Source organism: Nannobrachium achirus, assembly GCF_963921795.1.
Source record: "Nannobrachium achirus genome assembly, chromosome: 11".
Lineage (NCBI taxonomy): Eukaryota > Metazoa > Chordata > Actinopteri > Myctophiformes > Myctophidae > Nannobrachium > Nannobrachium achirus.
Window position 1 is genome coordinate 9,208,603 of NC_137820.1, and position 24,091 is coordinate 9,232,693.

General features: G+C 41.2%; 1 protein-coding gene across 2 annotated transcripts; it reads left to right on the forward strand.

The window, feature by feature from the left end:
- Positions 1–1,906: 1,906 nt before the first annotated feature.
- Positions 1,907–23,083, forward strand: LOC308294651 (proton myo-inositol cotransporter-like). Of its 2 annotated transcripts, XM_080737416.1 has the most exons (13): positions 1,907–1,977; positions 2,602–3,146; positions 3,959–4,118; positions 6,071–6,279; positions 9,653–9,761; positions 11,550–11,713; positions 12,892–13,006; positions 15,483–15,608; positions 16,751–16,872; positions 17,966–18,118; positions 19,360–19,535; positions 22,565–22,633; positions 22,747–23,083. In XM_080737416.1, the coding sequence occupies exons 2-13, from the start codon at positions 2,672–2,674 to the stop codon at positions 22,753–22,755; spliced, it is 1,887 nt and encodes a 628-aa protein (XP_080593542.1). In that variant the 5' UTR covers positions 1,907–1,977; positions 2,602–2,671; the 3' UTR covers positions 22,756–23,083. The 2 variants fall into 2 exon arrangements, with proteins under 2 accessions (XP_080593542.1, XP_080593541.1); XM_080737415.1 differs by having other exon boundaries at positions 22,565–23,083.
- The last annotated feature ends 1,008 nt before the right edge of the window (positions 23,084–24,091 follow it).

A 24,091-nucleotide genomic window follows, 5' to 3' on the forward strand; every position in this document is an offset into this window, starting at 1 on the left:
TGGGTCATATCCACTGTAAAAAAAATGTCATATGACTTCACTTCAGCCACTTGGACTTCCCGTTTCCCGTTTGGAGGAATGCAGAGACAACAACATGCGTCACAGCAGCTCACATAACACTTGTAATTCCGATCGCTGGTTTTCAAAATAAGACCAACATTTGATTGATTGATTGAAGGCTTTATTAGAAGTTTGCATAGGAAAATGTACAGTTTCATGACGGTACAGTTCACTGGTACAAGGTCTACTAAAAGGAGATCCATGAAAAGACTAAGCTTATTTCAACAGGAAACCATTTAAGTATCTCATATAACATTGAATGACAGACAAATAGAACACAGTAGCCTACTATGCAGTAGATATGTAAAGAAAAGGAAAAAAGAAAAAAGAAAACAGTAAGTCTAAACAAACAGTAAGTAGCCTATATACAAGGAAGGGGCAGGGGAGGGTAGGGTTGGGCTAGGTTTTTACCAGTTGCGAACAGCTGCTGCCTGTAAGTGGTTTTTCAGGGCAATTTTAAAGGATGCTAGTGATCCACACTCCTTTATGGCCTTCGGTAAGGCATTCCACATTTTTGTGGTATAGCAGAAGAACGAGTTTGACCCTTTCTTTGATTTGACTCTGGGTTGAACGTGATCTGTGGCACTGCCTCTGGTGTTGTAATTATGGACATCCTTAACGTTTATAAAGTATTTTGACTGAAATGACTGAAATGACTTTCATTTGCCCTAAAAAAAAAATAAAAGGAAAAAATAAAAAGTAGGTTAAAGTGATATTTTTAGGTTAAAACAGAAAGGTTTTTGTTATTAGCAGTTGCACTATATTCTGATAAAAGCTCTGTAATAAACAGAAAATTGGAGAGAGTAGACATTTATCAGCTTAACTTTCCAATTTTGTCTGCAAATTTCTTTGTGTCGTGACTTTCTATCCTCCTGATTGGATAAAATTGGTATCCTGACCTGAAAATGCATTTGCTTTTTAATAACGAGCAGGAGAGACATGGAGACTCTTGTCCTGTTACTGAACACAAGTCACAATATATAACACTAATATTTTAATATCAAAGATAAAAATCACTTACCCTAACCCTACCTTTAATAAACGTTACATTAGGCATTTATTGTTTATTTTCAGTAAAATCCATAATAAGCTCTGAAATAATGTGATTATCTGCGACAGACAAAACAATATAGGCCTACATAAATGATGTCATATTAAAGGATTGAAACATTCTCCCAGATTCTACAACAAGACAATTTTTTCTTTTGCTTGAGAACTTGCCTCATGTCAGCATGCTAAACTGAGGCTGACCCATATCTTTCAAGGTTATCTTTTTCACAAGTAGGTCTGATTTTACTATGGCTGACATTGGTCAAATTATGGAGCTGTTTAAAAAAAGCAGGGGGATTTTGTTTTCTAGTTATTGACTCTAACATAGGCCTATTACTGCTACATACTAAATACTTTACAGTACACTTTAAAGGTAGGTTACGCAGGTCTGTAGTTTAAAGTGACAACCTATCTTCACGTAATGATTAATCCAAAGTGGGGTCCGGGGACCCCCCAGGCCCAGGGGTCATTGAGAGAGTTTCAGGGGGTCCCCAGCTAAATAATAGATAGGCCTAGTAAGGAACCAAATGGACCCTTATGGCTCAGAGTTAAATTAACATTGATTTGACGATATAAATTGGGGTCCCAGAGATAGAAATACCATTAAATGTAGCCTAATAGATGTCAAACTTGGGGTCCTTCCTTGACATGAAAAAGTTTGAGAACCACTGCCCTAGGGAGGTCTTGGTAGGCCTATTTGTGAAATAGTTTGCAAGAAACTATGTAAATATATAGGTCTACGTTTATTTTGAAAGCAAAATCGGTCCATTTCCGGCAGAACGTTACCTTGTTTCACCGTGCTTGATGCATGCACAGTACTCCACAGCAGCAACATTCAGGATAGTTCGTTTCTCCAAAATATGTAAGGTAAGCCCAAGCCTATACTCTAAGTTCTATTTAAGACGAGTTTACGCATTCACACGGCAGGCAGTGCAGTTGTTTTGTACATGATGTTATTATCCAACGTTAATTTCCTCTCGTTTGTTTATAATGCCGATAGATTAAAGTATGGATGGGAGTCATGGCCGTGGTGGCTCGCCTGACGTAGTCGTTCCATCGTGACTGTTTACACATCAGTTTTGACGCACGCAGCAGTCCTCTTGACAGGAAGAATTACTTTACATCGATCGCTCCTGCGCTATAATAAAACAAATAGGTCAACTAAATGCACGTTGGATAACAGTTCATTTCATTTACGCACTCGTCGTGCGCTGTAGCCGTTTGATACTCGGCCCACAAGACTGATTAATATGAAATGATCCGCAATGATAGGTTTAGCCCTATTTTATACCTAGGCTGTTTGAAAATAGCAGATCTACAAGCTCAGCGACGCGTTGTGATCTTGTAGATCTGCTATTTTCAAACATTTTGTAGACTACTTTTACTTTTGGCACGTTAAGTAGCCTACATGTTGATGCACTCTAATGTAATACTTTTACTCAAGTAGCTTACATTGTGAATGCCAGTGACACCTGCTTCTCGTATGTTCAGCAACCCAGGTGGCAGCAGCAGCAGCAGCAGCAGGAGTCATCATCATGACTACAGCTCTTAGACTCAGAGGATGAGCAACCTGATGAAGAGGAAAGCAGTGGACGATGGAGAGCAGAGTCTCGTCGGAGCTCCCTGCGATGCCGGGGCCGGCAGCCACCTGCAGCCCCGGGACCACAGTGACGCACTGGACCGATATGACAGCTGTCAGAGGGGGGAAACGCCGGGTTTCGTCTACGTTCTGGCATTTTTCTCCGCCCTGGGGGGCTTTCTCTTCGGCTACGACACCGGAGTGGTGTCCGGAGCCATGCTGCTCCTGAAGAGCGAGATGAACTTGAGCAACCTGTGGCAGGAGCTGCTGGTCTCCAGCACGGTGGGAGCCGCGGCGCTGGCCGCGCTGGCCGGCGGGCCGCTGAACGGCGCGTTGGGACGCAGGTTCTGCATCCTGACGGCCAGTTCCATCTTCACCGTCGGAGGAGTCGTCCTGGGCTTGGCCCCCAACAAATGGTTCTTACTGGTGGGAAGGATTATAGTAGGTTTGGGTATAGGTACGTTATAGCCTTTACTTATTATTAGTTATTGATTGATTGATTGATTGATTGATTGATTGATTGATTGATTGATTCATCATGACAGTACAAATTACTTGTACAAGGTCAAAAAAGAAAAAAAGGACATCTGAGTTACCGAGTAAGCTTTTTGGCTTATTTACACAGGAACCACTTTATGTATCTCATATAACATTGAAAGGCAGACGGATAGAACGCAGTACTGTATGCGAGCGGAATTGTCAGTAACAAAAGGGGGAAAAATAAGAAAGCAGTCCAGTCATAAAAACTGTAAGGGAAAAAAAATATGTATTATTATTAGGCTATTAGCCTATTGGGCTACATGAGATTAGACATATGAGTCTTGGAATAATAGGGTACAGAAACAGGAAAAAGCCTTAGAGCCTATGTAAAGTTCCGGTAATATGAATAAACACACCTCCCAAACCTGACTGGTTGCCTTATAGCTGTTAGTCTAGTCACACATGACCACGTCTAACAGATTGCCCCAAGAGCAAGGCTCTTTATTGTAAAGTGTTAACTGGATTGGGGGGGGGGGACATAGCCAATACAGTACATCATTATATGCTTTGGTGTTCAGAGAATCCTTCTTTGTTATCGTTATGTATAAATTATGTCAAAATTAATTTGAAGGGCATAGCATTGTAAAAGTGTGACTCGAAAATTAGATAGGCCTAGGCGAATTGCATGACCTAGAACTGCCACGATAATCTATTCACAGTGAATGATACACGTACAGTGATGCTGGTCCATTTTTACACTCTCAGAGATGGTGTTCTCTTATGCCTCAGGTATAGCCTCCATGACAGTGCCTGTCTACATAGCGGAGGTGTCACCTCCTCATCTGAGAGGCCAGCTGGTTACCATTAACACCCTTTTTATTACTGGAGGCCAGTTCATTGCCAGTATTATTGATGGAGCATTCAGTTACCTGCAACATGATGGTTGGAGGTATGTATGTGTCGTATGTCTTCTAAGAGTGATAAAACATGACTGCATATCTGGGGCTGTCACAATTATTACATAATCATCTAATCGCAATTATTTGACATAATCGTGATTATTTTTCATAATCGTCATAATCGTTTCCATGTTGAAAAATGTTCATATCTTTTTTTTTAAGTAAAAAATAGTGGAAATAGCAGACACAACGCGTTGCGATGCGACGCGTTGTGAGCTTGTAGATCGGCTATTTCCACTATCAATGTTCTTTTTAAAGTGTAAAGTTGTCAAATATGTCAGTCATTTCTTGTATATTTAGGTTATGTGTCATATCTGCCATATTATGCAACTTCAAAGCCTACAAGCCAAACAGAGATGTAATTGTCAACGAGAAAAACACAATTAAATTGTTAATCGCAATTATTTGAGGGACAAATAATCGTCATGTAAAATGTCATAATCGTGACAGCCCTATGCATATCTGTCCTCAACATGTCCCATGCTGTGGTTTACTATTCTCAGAATAAATGTAAATTTATTTGTATTTATTTGCGAGTGGCTGATTTCTTTCACAGGGAAATACATCTCAAAACACAACCAATTTTGAACATATCAGACTGTGTGTGTTTTATATATACTGCAACCCACACATGCATGTTACATTGATTGGAACTGCTGATTCCGGGGTCACGAACATGTTCTTGAATAATATAGAATCAAGTATTCTTGATTATTTTTACTCGATATGAAACTAGAAACTAAAAATACACCTAAAAGCACTGTACAGTATGCAATACCTTTACTACTAATAATATGGTTGCAGAGCCTGTGTTCAATAGGCCGCTACCAGCTGCTACATCTAAAGACAAATTCAAATAGTCAGCTGAGGTGTTATTTGTGGGTGAGAATCACAGATTGTTGAATGAGTTGATGTGAGAAATGGTGTAAATGAAGCATGCGTATGTACATCAACAACACACAGTTTCATCATGTTTCTCTCATTTTATTTTGCCTTGTATGTATTCTATCTGTCCCTTTTCATTCTTTCGTAGGCTACTCAGCAGAGGAGTTAAAATTACTTTCTGACTTTTCTAATGTGACAATATTGTTGTCAATGATGACACTTCGATTCGTTGTTAGCAGACAGAATGGCATAAAGTCATCCTTCCTCTTGCTCACCCCAGTGTCTCTTTCTCTCTCCCTTTCTCCTTCCGTCCTCCTCCACTCCCAACTAGGGCATTCACCAAATATTCGAATATCAAAGTCACTATTCGATGTTGTTCACCGAAGTCGAATATTCGCTTATATTTATTTTTGTATTGTTTTCTCTTTAAAAAATATATCGTATAAAGCGTGGCTAGATAGGAAGTCATAAGAATGAGTTGTCAATGCCCCTGGTTGCTGAATTTGTTAATGCTCTGTAGACGGGTTTCTTGTTTACAAACATTGAGACTAAATGCACAGCTGACTGTATCATGTAATCAATTCCTACCAATCCCCAAACCTGTTGTTTTGGGGAGCGCTGGTTTCATTGGCTAATTTTGGTACCGACCCTGCACGCATCTAGTTCTTATCAGTGTAACGTGTGGACCAGAAACCCGTCCATACCAGGGCTTCTCAAAACCGTTTTAGGCCGTGACCCCCAAAATAAACATATTTGAACTGGGGACCCCCACCCCGACAAGCACTTGGAATTGTAGTTATTACATTTAATGTGACTCGGTTCCACTGTGAAAATAGCCGATCTACATAGCATGTACATAGCATGTAGATCGGCTATTTTCACAATGTTCGCCTCTTGCTTACTTAATATTTGACAGTTTGGCCAGTCCTGTCGAATATTCGACTATTCGAATACTTTGAGGTCGAATAATTGAAATACAAAAAATCTCTATTCGTGAATGCCCTACTCCCAACCCACTCTCTCCCTCTCCTCTAACATTTTTTTTCCTGTACTGTAGGTACATGCTGGGTCTGTCTGTGGTCCCCGCCATTCTGCAGTTCACCGGCTTCCTCTTCCTGCCGGAGAGCCCTCGCTGGCTGCTTCAGAAGGGCAAAAAGCAGGAGGCCCGGCGTGTGCTCAGCCGCATCAGAGGGGAACGGAGCATCGACGAGGAGTATGACACCATGTGGACCAGTATAGAGGAAGAGGAGAAGGAGGCGGGGGCAGGTGAGAGGTTTCTACAGAAATACCTTCCAGGGATGTGCTGGCCATTGGGAAAAGCGGGACAACTCCCGAACGGCCGGTTCATTCCCGGCCGGTCCAGGCCAGCCATTAGGAAAAAAATTCAAATAAAATGTCGGCCTTCGTTCCATTTTGGGGGCTGGGCGGCCAACAAAGTAAATCGTCACTGTCGGGCAGAAACCTTGTATCTCCAAGTTTCAAATTTGTAATTTCTTTCGCAAAGCAAAGCCCTTCATCATACAAGGCCGTCGCACAAAAGTAGTGAAAACAGCAGATCTACAAGCACACAACGCCTCGCACCGCGAGGCGTTGTGTGCTTGTAGATCGGCTGTTTTCACTAGTTTAAATCATTTTTAAAATGATAAATACAAAACAAAAGGTTTTGGACATACAAGGTTTCCACCCGACAACAACTAAATATAACTCATAATTGGCCCACTAGCTTGTCACTTGTCATGATCTGAAACGGCAAATCTTTGAGTAGCAGCAACGCTACAGAGAGAGATCTCTCTCTATAGCGCGCAATGAGGGCCTCTCCAACTCCTTTTCCCGGGCTGAATCAGGGGCCCAGCACGTCCCTGGTTTCTACAGAAATACCTTCGCGCGAGAGACTTGTGTGAAACGTGACGTCACTGGCTGTCACGCGTCAGGGCACTGCTGTTTTTAGCTGAGCTGTTTCTAGGTCAGCTGTATCCGTAAAACCTTCGAGGAGGAGGAGAAGGAGATGACGAGCAATGAAAGGTGCCAAAAAACAACAACAATGTTTTAATTATGTTGTGACACACATCTCAAGTGCCAGCAATAGAACAGTAACTTGATTGCGACCGTAGGTCGCACTTACTATCAAAACCTGCACAAACTGTGAGTGAGTCCGTCTGTCAGTCAGTCAGTCCGTCAGTCCGTCTGTCTGTCACACCTCACACGTCACACTATTGCCCTGCTCATATCTCCGCAACCGTTGCCCCGATCCATGCCAAATTTTGCACACACGCTCCTTGGCTGCCAAACTACAACCTCCAAGGACCCCCGGAGCTCCAGGGACCCCCAGGTCCCTGGGGGACCCCCAGATGTAAAAAAAGACCAAATGTGCAAAAATGACCAAATGACCACTCCAACATGGCTGCTCACGGGGAATTCCCGGGGACCACCGACTCCTGGTGCTCCAGAACGGATGCCAAAGTGGTGGCGCCCCCAGTGGAGGACCCCCTCCACTGCAGCTCACATAAAATGCCGTAACTCGGGCTAGGAGCGTCCGGGAGAGCCGGGGCCGGTACCTATTCGTCCGCCAAGGCAACGCGGAAGACCCCACCCCTCATTTCTCACATGGCCCTCTTCTAGCGCCACCATGAGGCCGATTCTTGCAAAACACATTTTTGGACACTGCTCCTACAGATTTTGCCCTAAAATCACGCACATCGGTACACATTGCCCACACAACTAGGAACCAATGGCAGTTACAGCCCTCTTTGTGTGTACATGTGACCTACGGTCGCTTATCTCCCGATTAGGGAGTCTTACTGGTAGCAAATCATGTTTTTTTAATGACGGAGAGATCATGGCATCCTAATGAGCAGTGATGGGCAGTAGCGAGCCACAAGTAGCAACGCTATTAGCCTTAACTACATTTCTCAGTAGCGTCACGGTAGCGTCACTCCTTTTCATTCAACCAAATATCATTTTCTGTAGCGTAGCTATTTTTAGACCCCAGTAGTGACCACAAAAGCTACACTAATAAAGTTTGTGGGCAAAAAAGACAATATCCCCAGAGAAAATCCATGGTGATTAGTTGGTTTAGAAATGACGACTGACACTTGGGTAAGCCTTTTCAGAGAGATCGTATAGATCGAGATACAGACAATGCTCTGGATACACCGTGTGCACATTCTATGAATCACTGCCTATTTTCTTTTGGTGGAAAGTTGTCCTTGATTGTGAAGTTGATAGCCTACATACAACAAAAGAAACTAGTGTCGATGTAGCTAGCTTTCTCATTATGTTTCTCATTATGTTGCTACATTTCTCTGGGGATAGCTTCACTGTTGCTTAAGCTATATTAATCGAGAGTAACTTGTAGCTTAGCTAACTACATTTTCCAAGTAGCTTGCCCATCACTGCTAATGAGTTTCATTCATCACTTTCACATACTACTGCTAACACTAATACTGAATCAGTCTTGTACCTGTAGTACTGTACGAATCAGGATGTCTGTCCCAGAGGTCTTTGTTACTATGTTTCAACACAACCAACTTTAAAATACTATGTTTTTATTTGATCCGTGATCAGAGGTTCTATGACATACACTAAGATTATTATTATTATATATTTTTTTTTAAGCAAACACACTTAAACCAGATCAGCTGTGTGAGATCAGAGTTAATGGCATGAACTTTCATTGTGGGATTATTTTATGCTCACAAGCTATACTTACTCTCATTATGCATTATTTTAACGTGAAAGTGCACCTTTGTTTTTCTTTTCTTTTTTATAGATGATTGCTAGGCATTGAAGCTAAAGCTTCAGAAACAAGACCTACATTCATCTGCGTGTTAGTTGATTACCACTGTGTAAAGAGGGAGGAGGGCGGAGCTCGGTGTGTGTGTGTGCAATGACTGCAATCTGTGCATGCAGTGAGGGAAAAAGTACTCACATGTTTTACTCAAGTAAAAGTATCAATACTGCAATATTGCGATGCAACGTGTTGTGAGCTTGTAGATTGGCTATTTTCATTTAGCTCAATAGGACTAAAGTGGTTAATGTTTTATAATTTATATCTGCAAGTAATATATATAGGGGGGGGGGGGAGCTAGTCAGAGGAATAGGAACACATGGCTATAATAGGCCTATTTCAGAAAATAAAAGGGAATCTTGTACCAGTCTTTACAAAATCTTTATAGGCATCTCACATCTAACAACTGACATCAAGTCTTTGGGGAGTCTTTTTCAAATCGTATAGTGTGAGAGGGTAGTCTTTTAGAAATCTTAACAAATCTGTCCAAAATCTTTTCAAAGTTGTTAGATGTAAGAGGGCCTTTAGAGGTAGGCCTACTAGAAAAATGTTTCCCTTTTCTTTTTTTTAAATGACCATTTGTCTTTAAACATTTTCCACATTTATGTCAAAATAAATCATGATTCTGTCCATTTTGAATAGCTTGTGTGCATGATGACAGATTGTTGATAGTATTGACATTGGTTCTCAGTTAATAAGTAGTATGTTTAGAAATGGCATTATTATAGTGGTGTGTATTATTAGTGTAGTATTACCTGCTTATTGTAAGTCGCTTTCGATTAAAAGCGTCTGCTAAATGCCTAAACTGTAAACTGTCCCTTTCATATCTGAACTTTCTTACTTGTACAATAGGCGGGCTGATTATCTGGCGAATCTTGAGCCATGCACCAACACGCAGGGCCCTCACCGTGGGCTGTGGTCTCCAGATGTTTCAACAGCTGTCTGGAATCAACACTGTCATGTATGTACTATGTAGCCTGGCATAGCCAGACTATATACTAATGCAGCTAACTAACTGCAGTATAAGTTTTAACATGGGTGGATTGTTTAGCTGTGTGAGGCTATGCACATGCCTAGCACAGAAGATGTACTCCTGTTGTCTTCTTACAGGCCACTGACGTAGAAATCCTACTTAATTTATGGACTCCAGTCTAAAGGCCCATTCCCACTGGGCCAGATAACAGATAAAAAAATCTCTTTCTCCAGATATTTTTCCATTCAAAGTGGATGGTAGATACAGATAAAAAAAATATCTACCACAGATATTTGCCACAGATACTTTTATCTGTGGCAAATATATATTTTTATCTGTATCTACCATCCACTTTGAATGGAAAAATATCTGGAGAAAGAGACTTTTTTTGATCTGTTATCTGGCCCAGTGGGAATGGGCCTAAAGAGTCTATAGCGGAATTGAAACTCTCAAAAGATCAGCAAACCTTGTTTGAGAAACAATGTTAAAATATAATAGAAAACATTACAGCGCTGTAACAGTCACACAACATAAACATACGTCCTTCATCAACGACAGACAAAACAAACTGCCTTGCCCTACCCTGACTCTCAGTTCATACATGGCTAAAGCAAAAAACAACACATTCCTCTCTACAGAGCTAGGTAAAAAGCCAAGGACTCCTTATCTCCTTCACACGGCCATAGAACAAATGGGCCACTGACTGGTTGCCAGCTGTGACCTTCCATCCTATACTCCCTACCTTCTGACCTTATCTACAACTGGTGTTTACATCCAAGTTCTCAGCGTTCAAACTCAGTCTAGCAACACAAAGTATTCACTGCTACATAATAATATCATTTCGCCTCATCACGGTGCTGTAGCTTTATTGCCCTCTATAAGGAACCTGTATCTGCCAGTAGGCCTATGTTAATATCAACACTATCAAAAGGGCCGTCCCAGTATCTGCTAAAGTATTTCTACTGAACTGAGAACTGAATTTTTCGAAGTATGAACCCATTATTTTATGCTTTAACTATTACAAAATAGCAGATATACAAGCTCACAGCGGGCTTGTAGATCTGCTATTTTAGAAGAATTGTGAACATTTTGTGCAAGTCTTTGAATATTTTTGACCCGATTCTATAAATGTCTTCTAAATCCTTCTTCTAAATCAGTGGTTCTCAACCTTTTTCATGTCAAAATTACATGCATTTGGCCACGGACCCCCATCTCAAAATATGTGGTTTTAGGGACCACCCAGAAACAAATATTTGAGTTACAAATGTTCGCTTTTATAAAAATATATTCAAATCACGATTTAAAAGAAATACAAGGTTGCAGCGCGGCACTCGGTGCCTCGCTGCGAGCTTGTATATCTGCTATTTTTCAATAGTTAAAGTTATACTATGTAACTTTTTTTATAAAACATATCTTAAAATTGTCCTAACTATTAAATCGCTAAAGTTTAAGAACACCCACTCCGTTCATTTCAGCCCCAAAAGCCTGTTCTTTATATGTTTTCTACTTAGCCGTGACAGGGGCGTGATTTCGCGGCAAAATGACGTCATCTGCATCATCCGTATACGTTGTGTATACGTTGGCCAATCACATTGCAGATCATACACACATGATACACTACCGGCCAATCACGTCTCTTCAGGAAATAGCTTGCTTCAACAGCTTTGTTTACGCTGGTCCTGCGCTGGTCTAGAAGTCAAGCCTGTAACTGCTACTGCTTTCCTCTGTGTTGTCGAGTGGTTACTGTAAACTGTCTCCTCTTTAACCGATGTGCAGGTACTACAGCGCCACCATCATCCAGATGGCAGGAGTGCGAGACAACAAGCAAGCCATCTGGATGGCGGCAGCGACCGCCGCCACCAACTTCCTGTTCACCCTGGTGGGGGTGTGGCTTGTGGAGAGGGTGGGCCGCAGGAAGCTGACGTTGGCCAGCATTTTAGGTTTGTATCTTATATCTGATAGTCTTTGGGTCTCTAGATAAATGAGATATTGTACTGAGGAATGATTTCACACACACACGCATGCACGTGCGCGCACGCGCACACACACACACACACACACACACACACACACACACACACTAGGACATGCTATCCCATTATATATTTGAAATAATTCCTCAATATATACTGTATGTTTACACATATTTAATTGTGTAGTTGCACTCCCTTCCTTAAGAGGAAACAATCATGTACTGTATAGTCTTTCTCATTTAGTCAGCCAAGAAACATGATAAATATTGTATTTCTTTTCACTTTTAGAAAAATCTATCACGTTGAATGAATGATAATTTGTTGGACCATCAGAGATATTTTATATTCTTCAAAACAGGGTTAAGATTTCTTTGCATTCCTCTTACACTGTCTATTATGGCAAGCCAATCTTAACTTCATATCATGATCAGTTTTACCTAAAGCAACAGTCAAATCTGTCTTAATAACTTTAATTAAATACTGTCTTAGAACTAATGAGATACTACAGTGTTTCATAAACCTGTGGTTTAAACAACATCACTTAAGTGAAATCTTCAGGGTTCATTTATCCACTATGACTCAGAGAGTGTACAAATGGAACCAAATGGACCCACACTTTTGTACACTCCCAGTGTTAAATGAACACTGAATATTTGTAGGCCAGGGTTTTTGGACTGGGCCAAGTTTGAAACCATTTGGTTGAATCGCTGAGTAAGCGATATTATCGTTTATCGTGATAAAAAAAAACACTCACGATAATTGTATAGTGGAGATTTCATTTATCGTGAAATCGTCCTCCGTCATGCACTGGGATCAATTCACCTTTTATTTGCCGAGCTGCATATCCTGTACCATTTAAACCCTCTATTGGTAAAATGTACTTGATTGGTAAAATGTATACGTACTTGACACTGTCTTTTTTTTCACTCTCTACCAAATCTCTTTGCCAAAAAATAGCAGATCTACAAGCTCACAACGTGTCGCGTTGTGAGCTTGTAGATCGGCTATGTTTTGGCAAATGTTCCGCCCCAGGATAGTGGATGTTGGGGATATTTTGATTATCGCGATAATATAATAATCGTGATATGACATTTTCATATCGTCCATCTATCACTGAGTTGTTGTTTTTTCACCCTCTCATGCAGGTACTGCTTTGAGTCTGATGGTCCTGGCAGCAGGGTTCCTGTTATCAGCCCAGAACTCTCCTCCTGTCTCCCTGCACCCCATTGGCCCTGTCAACTCCACCTGCACACTATATGGGTCAGTACACACATTTCACTCAACCAGTATAGTAGGGTTCTTTAAATACCCACTGTAATAAAACTGCAATAATATATATAAGCAGCTGTCCCGGACCTAAAGCGATTACAACTCATTGTGGCCTCATGTCCTGTAGAGCAGTGGTTCCCAAACTTTTTAGCCTGTCAGCCAAAAAAGAACAATCGCCCGGGACCCAAACTCAGACCTGCCAATCTATACGCATTTTGCGTAAACAGCACGCATTTTAAGTGTCAATACGCAGGTATGCTATTTCCCCTCATTGCTACGCAACTTTGGGGGATCTGCAGCACACTATTGAAGTGAAACATTTTTGGTCCCTGCCGTGTAGTTCCTCCCAGACACCACTTGAATGGTGTGTGAATGGGGCGCATGGCGCTGGGGAGCACTAGAACAGAAGGTATGCTCTTTTTTTGTCATCAGAAGAAGAATTTAACCGGATGGAAACAGGAGTTTGTTTTGGTTTCATGTCAGCATGTAGTCAGCTGTCGCCGCTCGGTTTGTACATATATCGGCGATATTAATCAGATTAATTTATATAAACGGAGAATGGCCGTGTTGTGCGAGTCGTCGGAGTCGATGCAGTTGCACAGGGACAATTCGCCCCCCACAATGCTGCCTGTAGTATAACAGGTAATATATAAACGTACAATAATATTACACTATTAAACTGCGGTCGCCACCGCTACAGCTTGTTGTGTATGAAGCCCGTGTTATACTGTACTTCGTCATACGACGGTGTTGCACGCGAGCAAAGTCGGAAAACTTGTGACGCAGGTCGTAGTACAGTAAACTGAAACATACTTTGACCATGATTGGGCTTTAGAGTAAATATCCATCTCTAAAGCTATCTCTAAATGAGTATGAATGAATGAATTAGGAGGACTATATGTATTGTCAAAAACATTAAAGGTGAAAGTTATTTATCACCTGTGAATATATGAAGACATTAATGGTTTGTTAACAATGAGTAGCCTGTATCCTCTATGAATGAATATACAGACTAGACGGTATGTGATCTATACACAATGTAGGCCTATATATCAATTAATGAATGCACTAGAAACCTACATGAGTTGAATACTTTCAACTTCATGCAAATCATGCACAGAAAGGTGGTTTTATTTAGGCTGCTCAATTAACAATGTTTAACAAAGACACAGGTAAATATTTAAAGGTAAATAGCCTACCTGACAATGTAAAGCTATTTTGCTATTTGAATAACATGATTATGTTGATGTATGTTCATTCATTAAGTCACTGGTGAGACTGTTTTGCTAGTCTATTGTTAACTAACTCTGAGCAAGTGCAGTTAGTATATTTTATTAAAGATTTGTCAACAATATTGCCAAAGCAACATTACTGTATTGCCTGGTAATACTAGCCTACTTTTTCTCCAGACCAAATGGCATTTTTATTTAAAAGGTTGTTCTAACATCTTGCCTCCTCCTATTAGTGTAAGTCAAGACATGCAATGTGCTACATTTCTGGTGTGAAATTTTGTTAACATAACTGTAAAGGTCCCACCCAAAAAGGTGCATGGAACCCCCCAAAATATACGCTGTTTTGTGCGGGAAAACAACAAAAATTGCACCGCGGGCGCTGCGGGTGCCGCGCGGGCACGAAAATTTGCCAGGGTTGGCAGATCTGCAAACTAGTGAAAATAGCAGATCTACAAGCTCAGAACGTGTCGATTCGCCTTGTGAAACATTTGTTTTCAATTTTTTTATTTTTTTATTTCTTAACATTTTCTTTTATTTATTGATGAAATTACTTAGAAAAATGTTTCTAAGAAAGACTTTGTTATTCATGTAAATCTTGGGAAATGATTTTAGAAAATATTGTGAATATAATAAAAAAAACTAAATGTAGGAAACAAAAAAATGTCGGCGACCCACAAATAGGTTCCGAGTCAGTGTTTGGGAAACAGTGCCGTAGTAGACAGGGGCGTCACAAGGGGGAGGAAAGTGGGACTGAGTTACTAGGGCCCAAGGTGGAGGGGCCCTAGTAACTTTAGCTATTGAATAATAGTAGATATACAAGCGAGCTTGTAGATCTGCTATTTTTGAAAAGTCGTGAAAATGTGTGTAAATCTTTGAATATATGTATTTTTTAAGCGGACAATTGTAACTCAAATTTTGCTTCTGGGGGGTCCCTGGAACTAAATATTTGGAGATGGGGGTCCGTGGCCAAATACATATCATCTTGGGCGTCCTTGAAATGAAAAGGTTTGAGCACCACTGACATAGAAACATAGGTTTCTTGCACACATTTTCACAATCTTTCAAAAATAGCAGATATACAAGCTCACAGCGCGGCATTCATGGGGGGCCCGGAGTGAATTCTTGTACCCAGGGCCCAGAATTTGGTGTGACGCCCCTGGTAGTAGAGGATGAAGATGAAAGTACTGTACGCTTTAGTAGATACTGATGGTGGTGCATTCTTTTGTGTCCCCCAGGTCCTGTTCTTTATGCATTTTGGATCCCGACTGTGGCTTTTGTTACCGTGAAAATGGCACCAATGTTTTGGACTGCTCCTGCACACCTGTCAGCAAAGAGTCCACGGAACGCGCTGCTTGGGGCAGGTCAGGGTCTGTGCTGTGTGTCTGGAGGGGTGATTTTCACCATCTGTGTTAGGCTTATCAGGGGTTGACACTAAGGTCTAAGAGGCACTTGCCCGTCGGGCAAGTGCAGGTCATGATCTGCTTGCCCAAAGGTCATGTACACTTGCCCAAAAAGTAAATTGTCCATTATAAAATGATAGGTAAGATTTTAATTACCACTCAATTTAACTAAATACAAATGTTGAATCATACCTCAATACCTCCAAATCCAAATACCTACTGTAGGTAGTTATGATTGCTATGGTTTCACACTTCGTCATTTTAAATATTTTTTTTATGGTCACGTTCAGGTGTTTAGACAGATATCTGGTGTTGTGTTTATAGACGGTCGTGTCCCCTCTCAAATGAGCACTTGCCCTGTCGGGCAACCTGAAAGCAAACTTCACCTGCCCCAAAGTTTTATTCACCTGCCGGGGCAGGTGGGCAAGCCTTAGTGTCAATGCCTGCTTATAGAAGTAGGCATGTGGTTTCAATACCATCCCTATTGTAGGACCAAAAAGTCCCAAAACAAACCTGTAGGGGTCAGCATTGACAAGATTAGTGTGTTTGGAAAATTTTGTATTGGCACAATGCAGGGGTCTTCAACGTTTTCAGGCGAAGGACCCCTTAGCAGAGAGAGAGAGAGAGGAAGCAGGGACCCGCTCTACATATCGTATAAATGTGTGAGATTCTCATCTATTCATAGAAAGATTCATAGACTTGTTTGACACTTAACCACTTAAAAGCATAAATCCGTCAATACTTAGTAAACTTGACCTTTCACTCTGTACTTAGTCTGCTCTTTTTTACCTATACACCAGACATATTTGCCAAAAATAGCCGATCTACAAGCTCTCAACGCCTCGCGCAGCTTGTAAGATACTGCTATTTTTGGCTGAAGTTATCCTCGGAGTATAGGGATGTGAGGGTTCAATTGTTCATTTAAAATAATTATCCCATCACACAAGGATTTGGTGGCCCCCCCTGCAGTAACTCTGAGGACCCCCTATGGGTATTGGACCCCCTGTGGAAGACCCCTGGCATAACGAATATATATTGGGAGAAAAGGTATGGGAAATGGCCAAAGAAGAAGTCATTACAAAAACTAAGTGTATTTTCCCCAGGTGTTCCTCCAACCAGACGGCTGCCAGCGATGGCCCTCTCTGGGCCTACAACTACTGTCCCAGCCTGTACTCCTGGCTGGTTCTGCTGGGGCTCATCCTGTACCTGGCCTGCTTTGCACCTGGTCCGTAATGCTATCCTTTATATCAGTCTTTACTATTAGAGACAGGGGCGTCAATTGGGTATGGCAGGTGTATGCAGCTGCCATGCCCTGGGTCCAGGGGGGAGAATACTAAGTTACTTTAAAATATAAATCCATGAATGTCTCTTTGTCTATCTGTGCTGGTTATGTTGTTAAATTACAGTAAAATAACTACAAATGCAAAATTTAACAAGGTATTATAATTATATTCTCCACACTTGTATTCTCCCCATCTTGACAGAATGGTATATTCCCAGGTTCCGCAGGTCAGCTGCACAGGTGCAATTCATTATTGTTAATTGTGGCACGTTTACGCCAAGTTTAGTCACACTTGAATAACTGTTCCAGACTGCCATATCCAGCCCAAGAAACAATAGACATTTTTGGGGAAAAAAATAGAATGTACTTCTTAAAATAAATGTATCATGCCTGTTGCTAAGATATGGCAACATGACTGGTGTCTTCGCGCGCGTGCAAGACACCAGTCATGTTGCCATACCTTACCTTTTTCTGAACTGACGCCACTGATTAGAGAACACAACTTGTGTTAATCCCTGAATGCACACCTTTCCATAATGCCATGCTACCAGATGCTAAGTTGTTCTCTGACCGTTTCAATTCCTTCATTTATGCAGCTCTTGCAGAGCACTAGTATAAAAGCAGCCACATACACAGTAGTAATGTGTAAAGAAATGAAATAAAATACATGACAGCTGAATGGTTAATCTGCTTGTCTGTCGTTATGTTTTACTCTTTTTGTTTCGTTTACTCCCCTTTTTCTGTCTGTCTGTCTGTCTGTCTGTCTGTCTGTCTGTCCGCCTGCATTCCTTGTATTTTACCTCTCCTGTCTTTCTCTTTTGCATGGTCTATTTGTACTTGCCTGTCAATTTATCTCCACGTCTATTTCTCTGTTTGTCTCTCTCCTTACATTTTCTCCACCTATCTTTTCTGTCTTCTCTCTCTTGTCTCCTTTTGCTCTCTCTCACACACTCTACCTGTATCTGTCTCTCTCTTTCTGTTTTTCACCCTCTCTCTTTTTTTCCTATCTGTCTCTCTGTCCATATCACCCTGTCAGGTATGGGCCCTATGCCGTGGACCGTGAACTCCGAGATATACCCTCTGTGGGCCCGCAGTACCGGCAACGCCTGTTCAGCTGGTGTAAACTGGACATTCAACGTCCTGGTGTCTCTCACCTTCCTACACGTGGCAGAGTATCTCACTTACTATGGTAGGAATAATATTCTTGCTGGACGTCTGGTATAAAACACATGCATTTAAAAAAAAAAAATGATAATTACATGTCCAACACAACCTTTGGTGTATAGGTGTGAAAATGTACACTCCATGTCTTCAGAAGAAATGTGGTATTATAATTAATCAGACAGAATGCATATAATAGATACTAGGGGTGTAACGATATAGTAACTGAACTGTATCGTATCGTAAATATCGTACCGCTTTGGCTTTGTATCGTATCGGTATCGTTTTACAATGCAGATAATCGGTATCGAATCATTTTGCAATGCAAATAATCGATTGTATGGAAACTATTTTGTGTATTTGTGCCTTGTATTTAGCAATTTTAAGAAGGAAAATGAAAAAGAGAGGTCTAATTACTTTTCCATTCCATCTAACTACTCTTGGTCTGTCGATAAACGTGTGTAATCTCTGTGTTCATGTCAAGGTGCGGGATTGTCCATATGTGTTGAAATATAATGTTCATGTACAGTATTTGCTAGAGAATCACAGTGTTTCCTTATTTATATCCATAATAATAGTTATTTCCCTGCTCTATTGACACGTTTCACACAGATTTAATTTCTTTTCAAAATAGTTACTATATCGATTTTAAATCATTGAATTGAATCAGTATCGTATCGCCATGAATGAACCAATACCGTCCATGTATCGTATCGTCAACCATGTATCGTGATGCGTATCGTATCGCTGTTCAAATGTATCGTTACAACCCTAATAGATACCAGTGTTGATTTAGTCGACTAAAACTATGACGAAAAATGTAGTATATTGACAATTTAGTCAACAACATAAAAACTAGACTAAAACGTTAGGGAGGGACTAGTGGAGAAGATTTTATGTTTGGTTGCTCTCAGGTGTTGCGTGCTGAAAATAGCCGATCTACAAGCTCACAACGCGTCGCGCTGCGACGCGTTGTGAGCTTGTAGATCGGCTATTTTCAGCATGCAACCAAGTGTAAAATCTGTCATTACGATGTCATCAAGGCCTGCCAAAATGCATTTTAGTTGACTCAATCAACTGTAGATTTAGTCAACTAAAATCGTATGATATTTAGTCAACTAAAATTAGACTAAAACTAAAACTTTTCAGGTGACTAAATTATGACTAAAACTAAATTGCATTTTATTCAAAAGACTATGACTAAAACTAAATCAAAATTTGCTGTCAAAAACAACACTGATAGCTACCTTCTCCATCTCACTCCTCCAGGGGCGTTCTTCCTGTACGCGGGACTGGCGGGCCTGGGCCTCCTCTTCGTCCTGGGTTGCCTCCCAGAGACCCAGGGCCTTCAGCTGGAAGAGATCGACAACCTGTTCACAGAGCAGCTGTGCTCCTGCGGGGGGGCCTCCTCCCGAGACCACGACCGCCACGTCCAGTACATCCGGGTAAAAGGCAGTAACTGCCACCACTCTGACAATGAGGCCTCAGACGTGGAGTAGCAAGGGGTTGAATCTATCTATCCCTTTTGCTCTTTCACGGGACTTTCTGTGGGTATTTCGGTGGGTGATATGGTATCCTCTGGTTTAGTGTTGTTTTTGACAGCAAATTTTGATTTAGTTTTAGTCATAGTCTTTTGAATAAAATGTCATTTAGTTTTAGTCATAATTTAGTCACCTGAAAAGATTTTTCGGCGACTAAATCTACAGTTGATTTAGTCAACTGAAATGCATTTTGGCAGGCCTTGATGACATTGTAATGGCTGATTTTACATTTGGTGTGTGCTGAAAATAGCAGATCTACAAGCTCACAACGCGTCGCAGCACGCAACACCTGAGACCAACCAAACATAAAATGACTCTCTTCTCCACTAGTCCCTCCCTAACGTTTTAGTCTAGTTTTTATTTTGTTGACGAAATTGACAATATATTTAGTCTTAGTTTTAGTCATCACAGCTTCGTTTTTATTTCGTTTTTATTTAGTTTTCGTCAGTGAAAAAAATGCAGTCGACGAACATTTTTCGTCATAGTTTTAGTCGACGAAATCAACACTGCTCTGGTTGACCTCTCGTTCAGTGCTCAGCAGAAGAGGCCCTGACCACTCCGGTTATCAACTATTATAGTTGGGCATTTTCCCTCTCTGCAGTGACCCTTCAATGATCAGCCTTCAGTTTCTTTCTTCAACTGTCTCACACCTTCTGGTGTTAGCCTGGTGTAGAATGTTTGCCTTTCTGGTCAGGTTTATATACACACAGTATATACTATATATACTGTATACAGTATATCGCCACTGTCGGGCAGAAACCTTGTATCTCCAAGTTTCAAATGTGTATGTTTTTTTGTAAATTAAAGCCCTACTTCATCATACAAAAGTGTCACACAAAAGTAGTGAAGATTGCAGATCTACAAGCACACAACGCCTCGCGGTGCAAGGCATTGTGTGCTTAAGATGGCTATTTTCACTACTTCAAAAAGTTTTTAAAATAATAGAAAAAGGAAGGTTTTGGACACACAAGGTTTCCACCCGACAACGACGATACATGTACAGTATATACAGTACACAGCACAACCTAACATACCTGCCAACCTGTCCTGTACGCTTTTGCCCTGTGATTTTTATTGTGCAGTGCTCTAATGTTTAATCTATGCTCTCAGTATAGATTAAACAAACATCAAACAGAGTTGCACCAAAGCCAATAAATCAGCGCAGACAAATTATCAGCATGGTATTACTTTAATTAATTAAATTATAATCGCAAGCCACGGTAACAAATGAAAACCCTTATTACAAAGTCATAGCTCACAAGATCAGATACTGTTGATTGTGTGTGTATGCCTGCCTGCATGCATGCATGCATGTGTGTATGCCTGCCTGCATGCATGCATGCATGACTACCTCTGACTTTGTGGTGTCTAGTGTTTTCGATTGGTGTTCCAGTGTTCGTGAGCAGCTGAGAAGCAGAAAACATTTTTCCAAGGTTGGCAGGTCTGGGTTGGCTGACTGATAGTCAGTCTTTAAGCAACTATTTTCTCTGCATCATTACTTACAGCTGTTGAATAATGGTAAACCTCAGGCAATTAATCCATATTCCAGAGCGCTAAGAAACAAGTCATTATGCCCTGCAATTTACTGTCCCTGCACAATCCTTCAGTATGTTTTTACATGGTCACTCCAAGAATGAAAGGTCAAGAACAGAGGGAGAGGGATATTCCCTTCTGGCCAGACAACATACTGTATATTGAAGGGGGCGTGGTGGCGCAGTGGTTAGCGCTTCGCCTCACAGCTAGAAGGTCTTGGGTTCGATTCCCGCCGGGGGGTGCTGGGGGCGTGTTTCTCCCTCCGCATCATCAGCGCCCACACCCTAGGTGGGGTCGGTGATAGGGCCTTTCTGTGTGGAGTTTGCATGTTCTCCCTGCGTCTCCTAGGGTTGATACCCTCACAATAACATGCAGTAATCCTGGTCTCAATAATGCCTCCCCCTGGCCAGCCGGGGCACCTGATGGAGGGGAAAGGAACTGGTTGGAATAACGTGTTCCTTCCACGCGCTACGTCCATCCCAGGGAAATCCCCCCTGTCAGGTGAAAAGAAACAACTTGGACTACTCATGCATTGAAGGAAGCATGAGGTCAGTCCGTTGTCTTCCCAGGCGCGGCAGAGGGAGAGCAGAGCCCAGGATTACATGGGAAATTGGCACTGGGTGAAAATGGGTTGCAAAAAAAACCAAAAACATACTGTATATTGCCTCATTGGAACTGGGACATTGATATACAGTGCTGCACAGTGTGTACTACTTGTCTATTATTAGGCTTTACAGTGTGTAATGTTTCACTGTATGTAAACAAGGATGTGTAATGGAATGAAGGGACCACTAAGAGTTTAAGCACAAACTTTTCAACTTTATTGTTTCTCTATTTCTGGAGTCTGGACTATACAGTATTTGAGATGTTCTTTTTATGATGATGTATTTTGTAGAAAATCCAAGATTTACCAGACTTGTTTTGAAATGATGACTAAATGCAAGGGTGTCACTTGAATCTCAGTACTTAAAGGAGTAGTTCACCCCCAAAATGCCTTTTTTTCTATTGATTAGTCACCCCATGGAGAGTAGAGTTCAATAATATGTTTAGTTTTTTGTCGCATTCCTAAGACAAAAATGTGATAACAATAAATGTACCCCCATTCGTTCCGGATGGGGACCCGTTTCGAAACGGGTCCCCATCCGGAATCAATGGGGGTAAATTTACTCAAATCAAATTTTTAGGAATGTGACAAAAACCAAAAAATATTATTGAACTCCACTCTCCATGGCATGAGTAATCAATAGAAAAAAAGTCATTTTGGGGGTGAACTACTCCTTTAAGGCACACGTTTGATTGTTGGTTGCTGCTATAGCGTGCACACTGGGAGAGAATCTGCACCATATTTGTGTCTTTATTGAAATGATCCAAGAATGTTGCACAAACCTTACATTTTCTAGCAATCTCCTGGGTTCAGCCAAGTGCACTACGGAGCGACGGGTTCAGACAGTGGCATTGCCTATATAACTGTAAGTAGTGCATTCAACGGGTTTTCCAAGTGGGCCAATCGTTTTATTATAATGTGACAAACAAGCGAAGTATGCCTTTTTATTGTGTATGTTGGTGTCCTTACTTTCCGCAGCTCCAGTAATGATGACCCAGTGAGAGTGAATGACTTTGTCCAGGGGACAGCATAGAGGTCATTCCAGTGCAGCCATGTCATTCATTGCCACAGGAAAAAACATATGTACAGTACATTCCATTGATATGGCTCTAACAAAGCACTATAGCAGGGTTCCCCAATAGGAGGCCCTTGGGCCATTTGCGGCTCGCGGGGGGCTACTGTCTGGCCCCCACCAACCCCAGAAATAATGGTGGTATAAGAGCAGCAACAACACTAGTATATCGTCGTTGTCGGGTGGAAATCTCGTATCCTAATTTGTACGTTCTTTCTCAAATCATACAAGGCTGTCGCACAAAAGTAGTGAAAACAGCCGATCTACAAGCACACAACGCCTCGCGGTGCGAGGCGACCGCGAGGCGTTGTGTGCTTGTAGATCGGCTGTTTTCACTAGTTTAAATAATTTAATAAATGATAAATGCAAAACGAACGGTTTTGGACATACAACATTTTCACCTGACAACGACGATATCTGAACTGTCGCTGAAGTAGCGGGAACGCCGGTGTCGCCCCCTGCAATGTTGTGGCCCTCGGCTTGGTACCCTAGGCCTAGACATAATTCGGCCCTTGGGGAAAACTAATTGGGGAACCCTGCACTATAGGTTATATTACATATTGTTCTATTATTCTTGTCAGACCAATAGGGGTGTAACAGTTAATCAAAATAATCGATTTAATTGAGCTATCGATTTTGGGGAGACGTTTGAAATGTTGCTCTTATTCTTTCAAACAAAGATCAAAATAGCGTCTCTACAAGACAGGCATTTCATTCACTACAAGGCAAGCTCACAACAGTGTGACACACTGTTGTACGACAAAGTAGACCTATTTAGAATAGGGCTTAGGAATAGGACTAATCAACTAAATAACTAGGAGTAATTTTTGTGTTGATTTATAAAAAACAAAAGAAATCATCAAAGGAAAAGCGCTATGAAAATAATTGTTAGTTGCAGAACTACACACCAATACAATTACTCAATTGAACTGATTTAAGAAACAGTTGCGGTGTGGCTGGCAGATGTTTATTAGGATCCTATGATGCTACAGATATTATCAGCCAAGCATTTCAGTTGGTTAAAGATGTCTTTCAATTCCTGTACAGTAGATCTAGCTTTGCTATTGTTTGCTTTGCCAACTCATAGCAACTAGGCATTTTCTTGTATTTTCACCTGGTTTGTATTCTATTTTTATTTGTACGACTGCCTGGTAACCATTGTATTCAGTAGGATACATAATAATAACTTTGATTATGTACTTTATCTTTACCATTATTGTGGATGCCTTTGTACTATTGTAGCTTTAATGT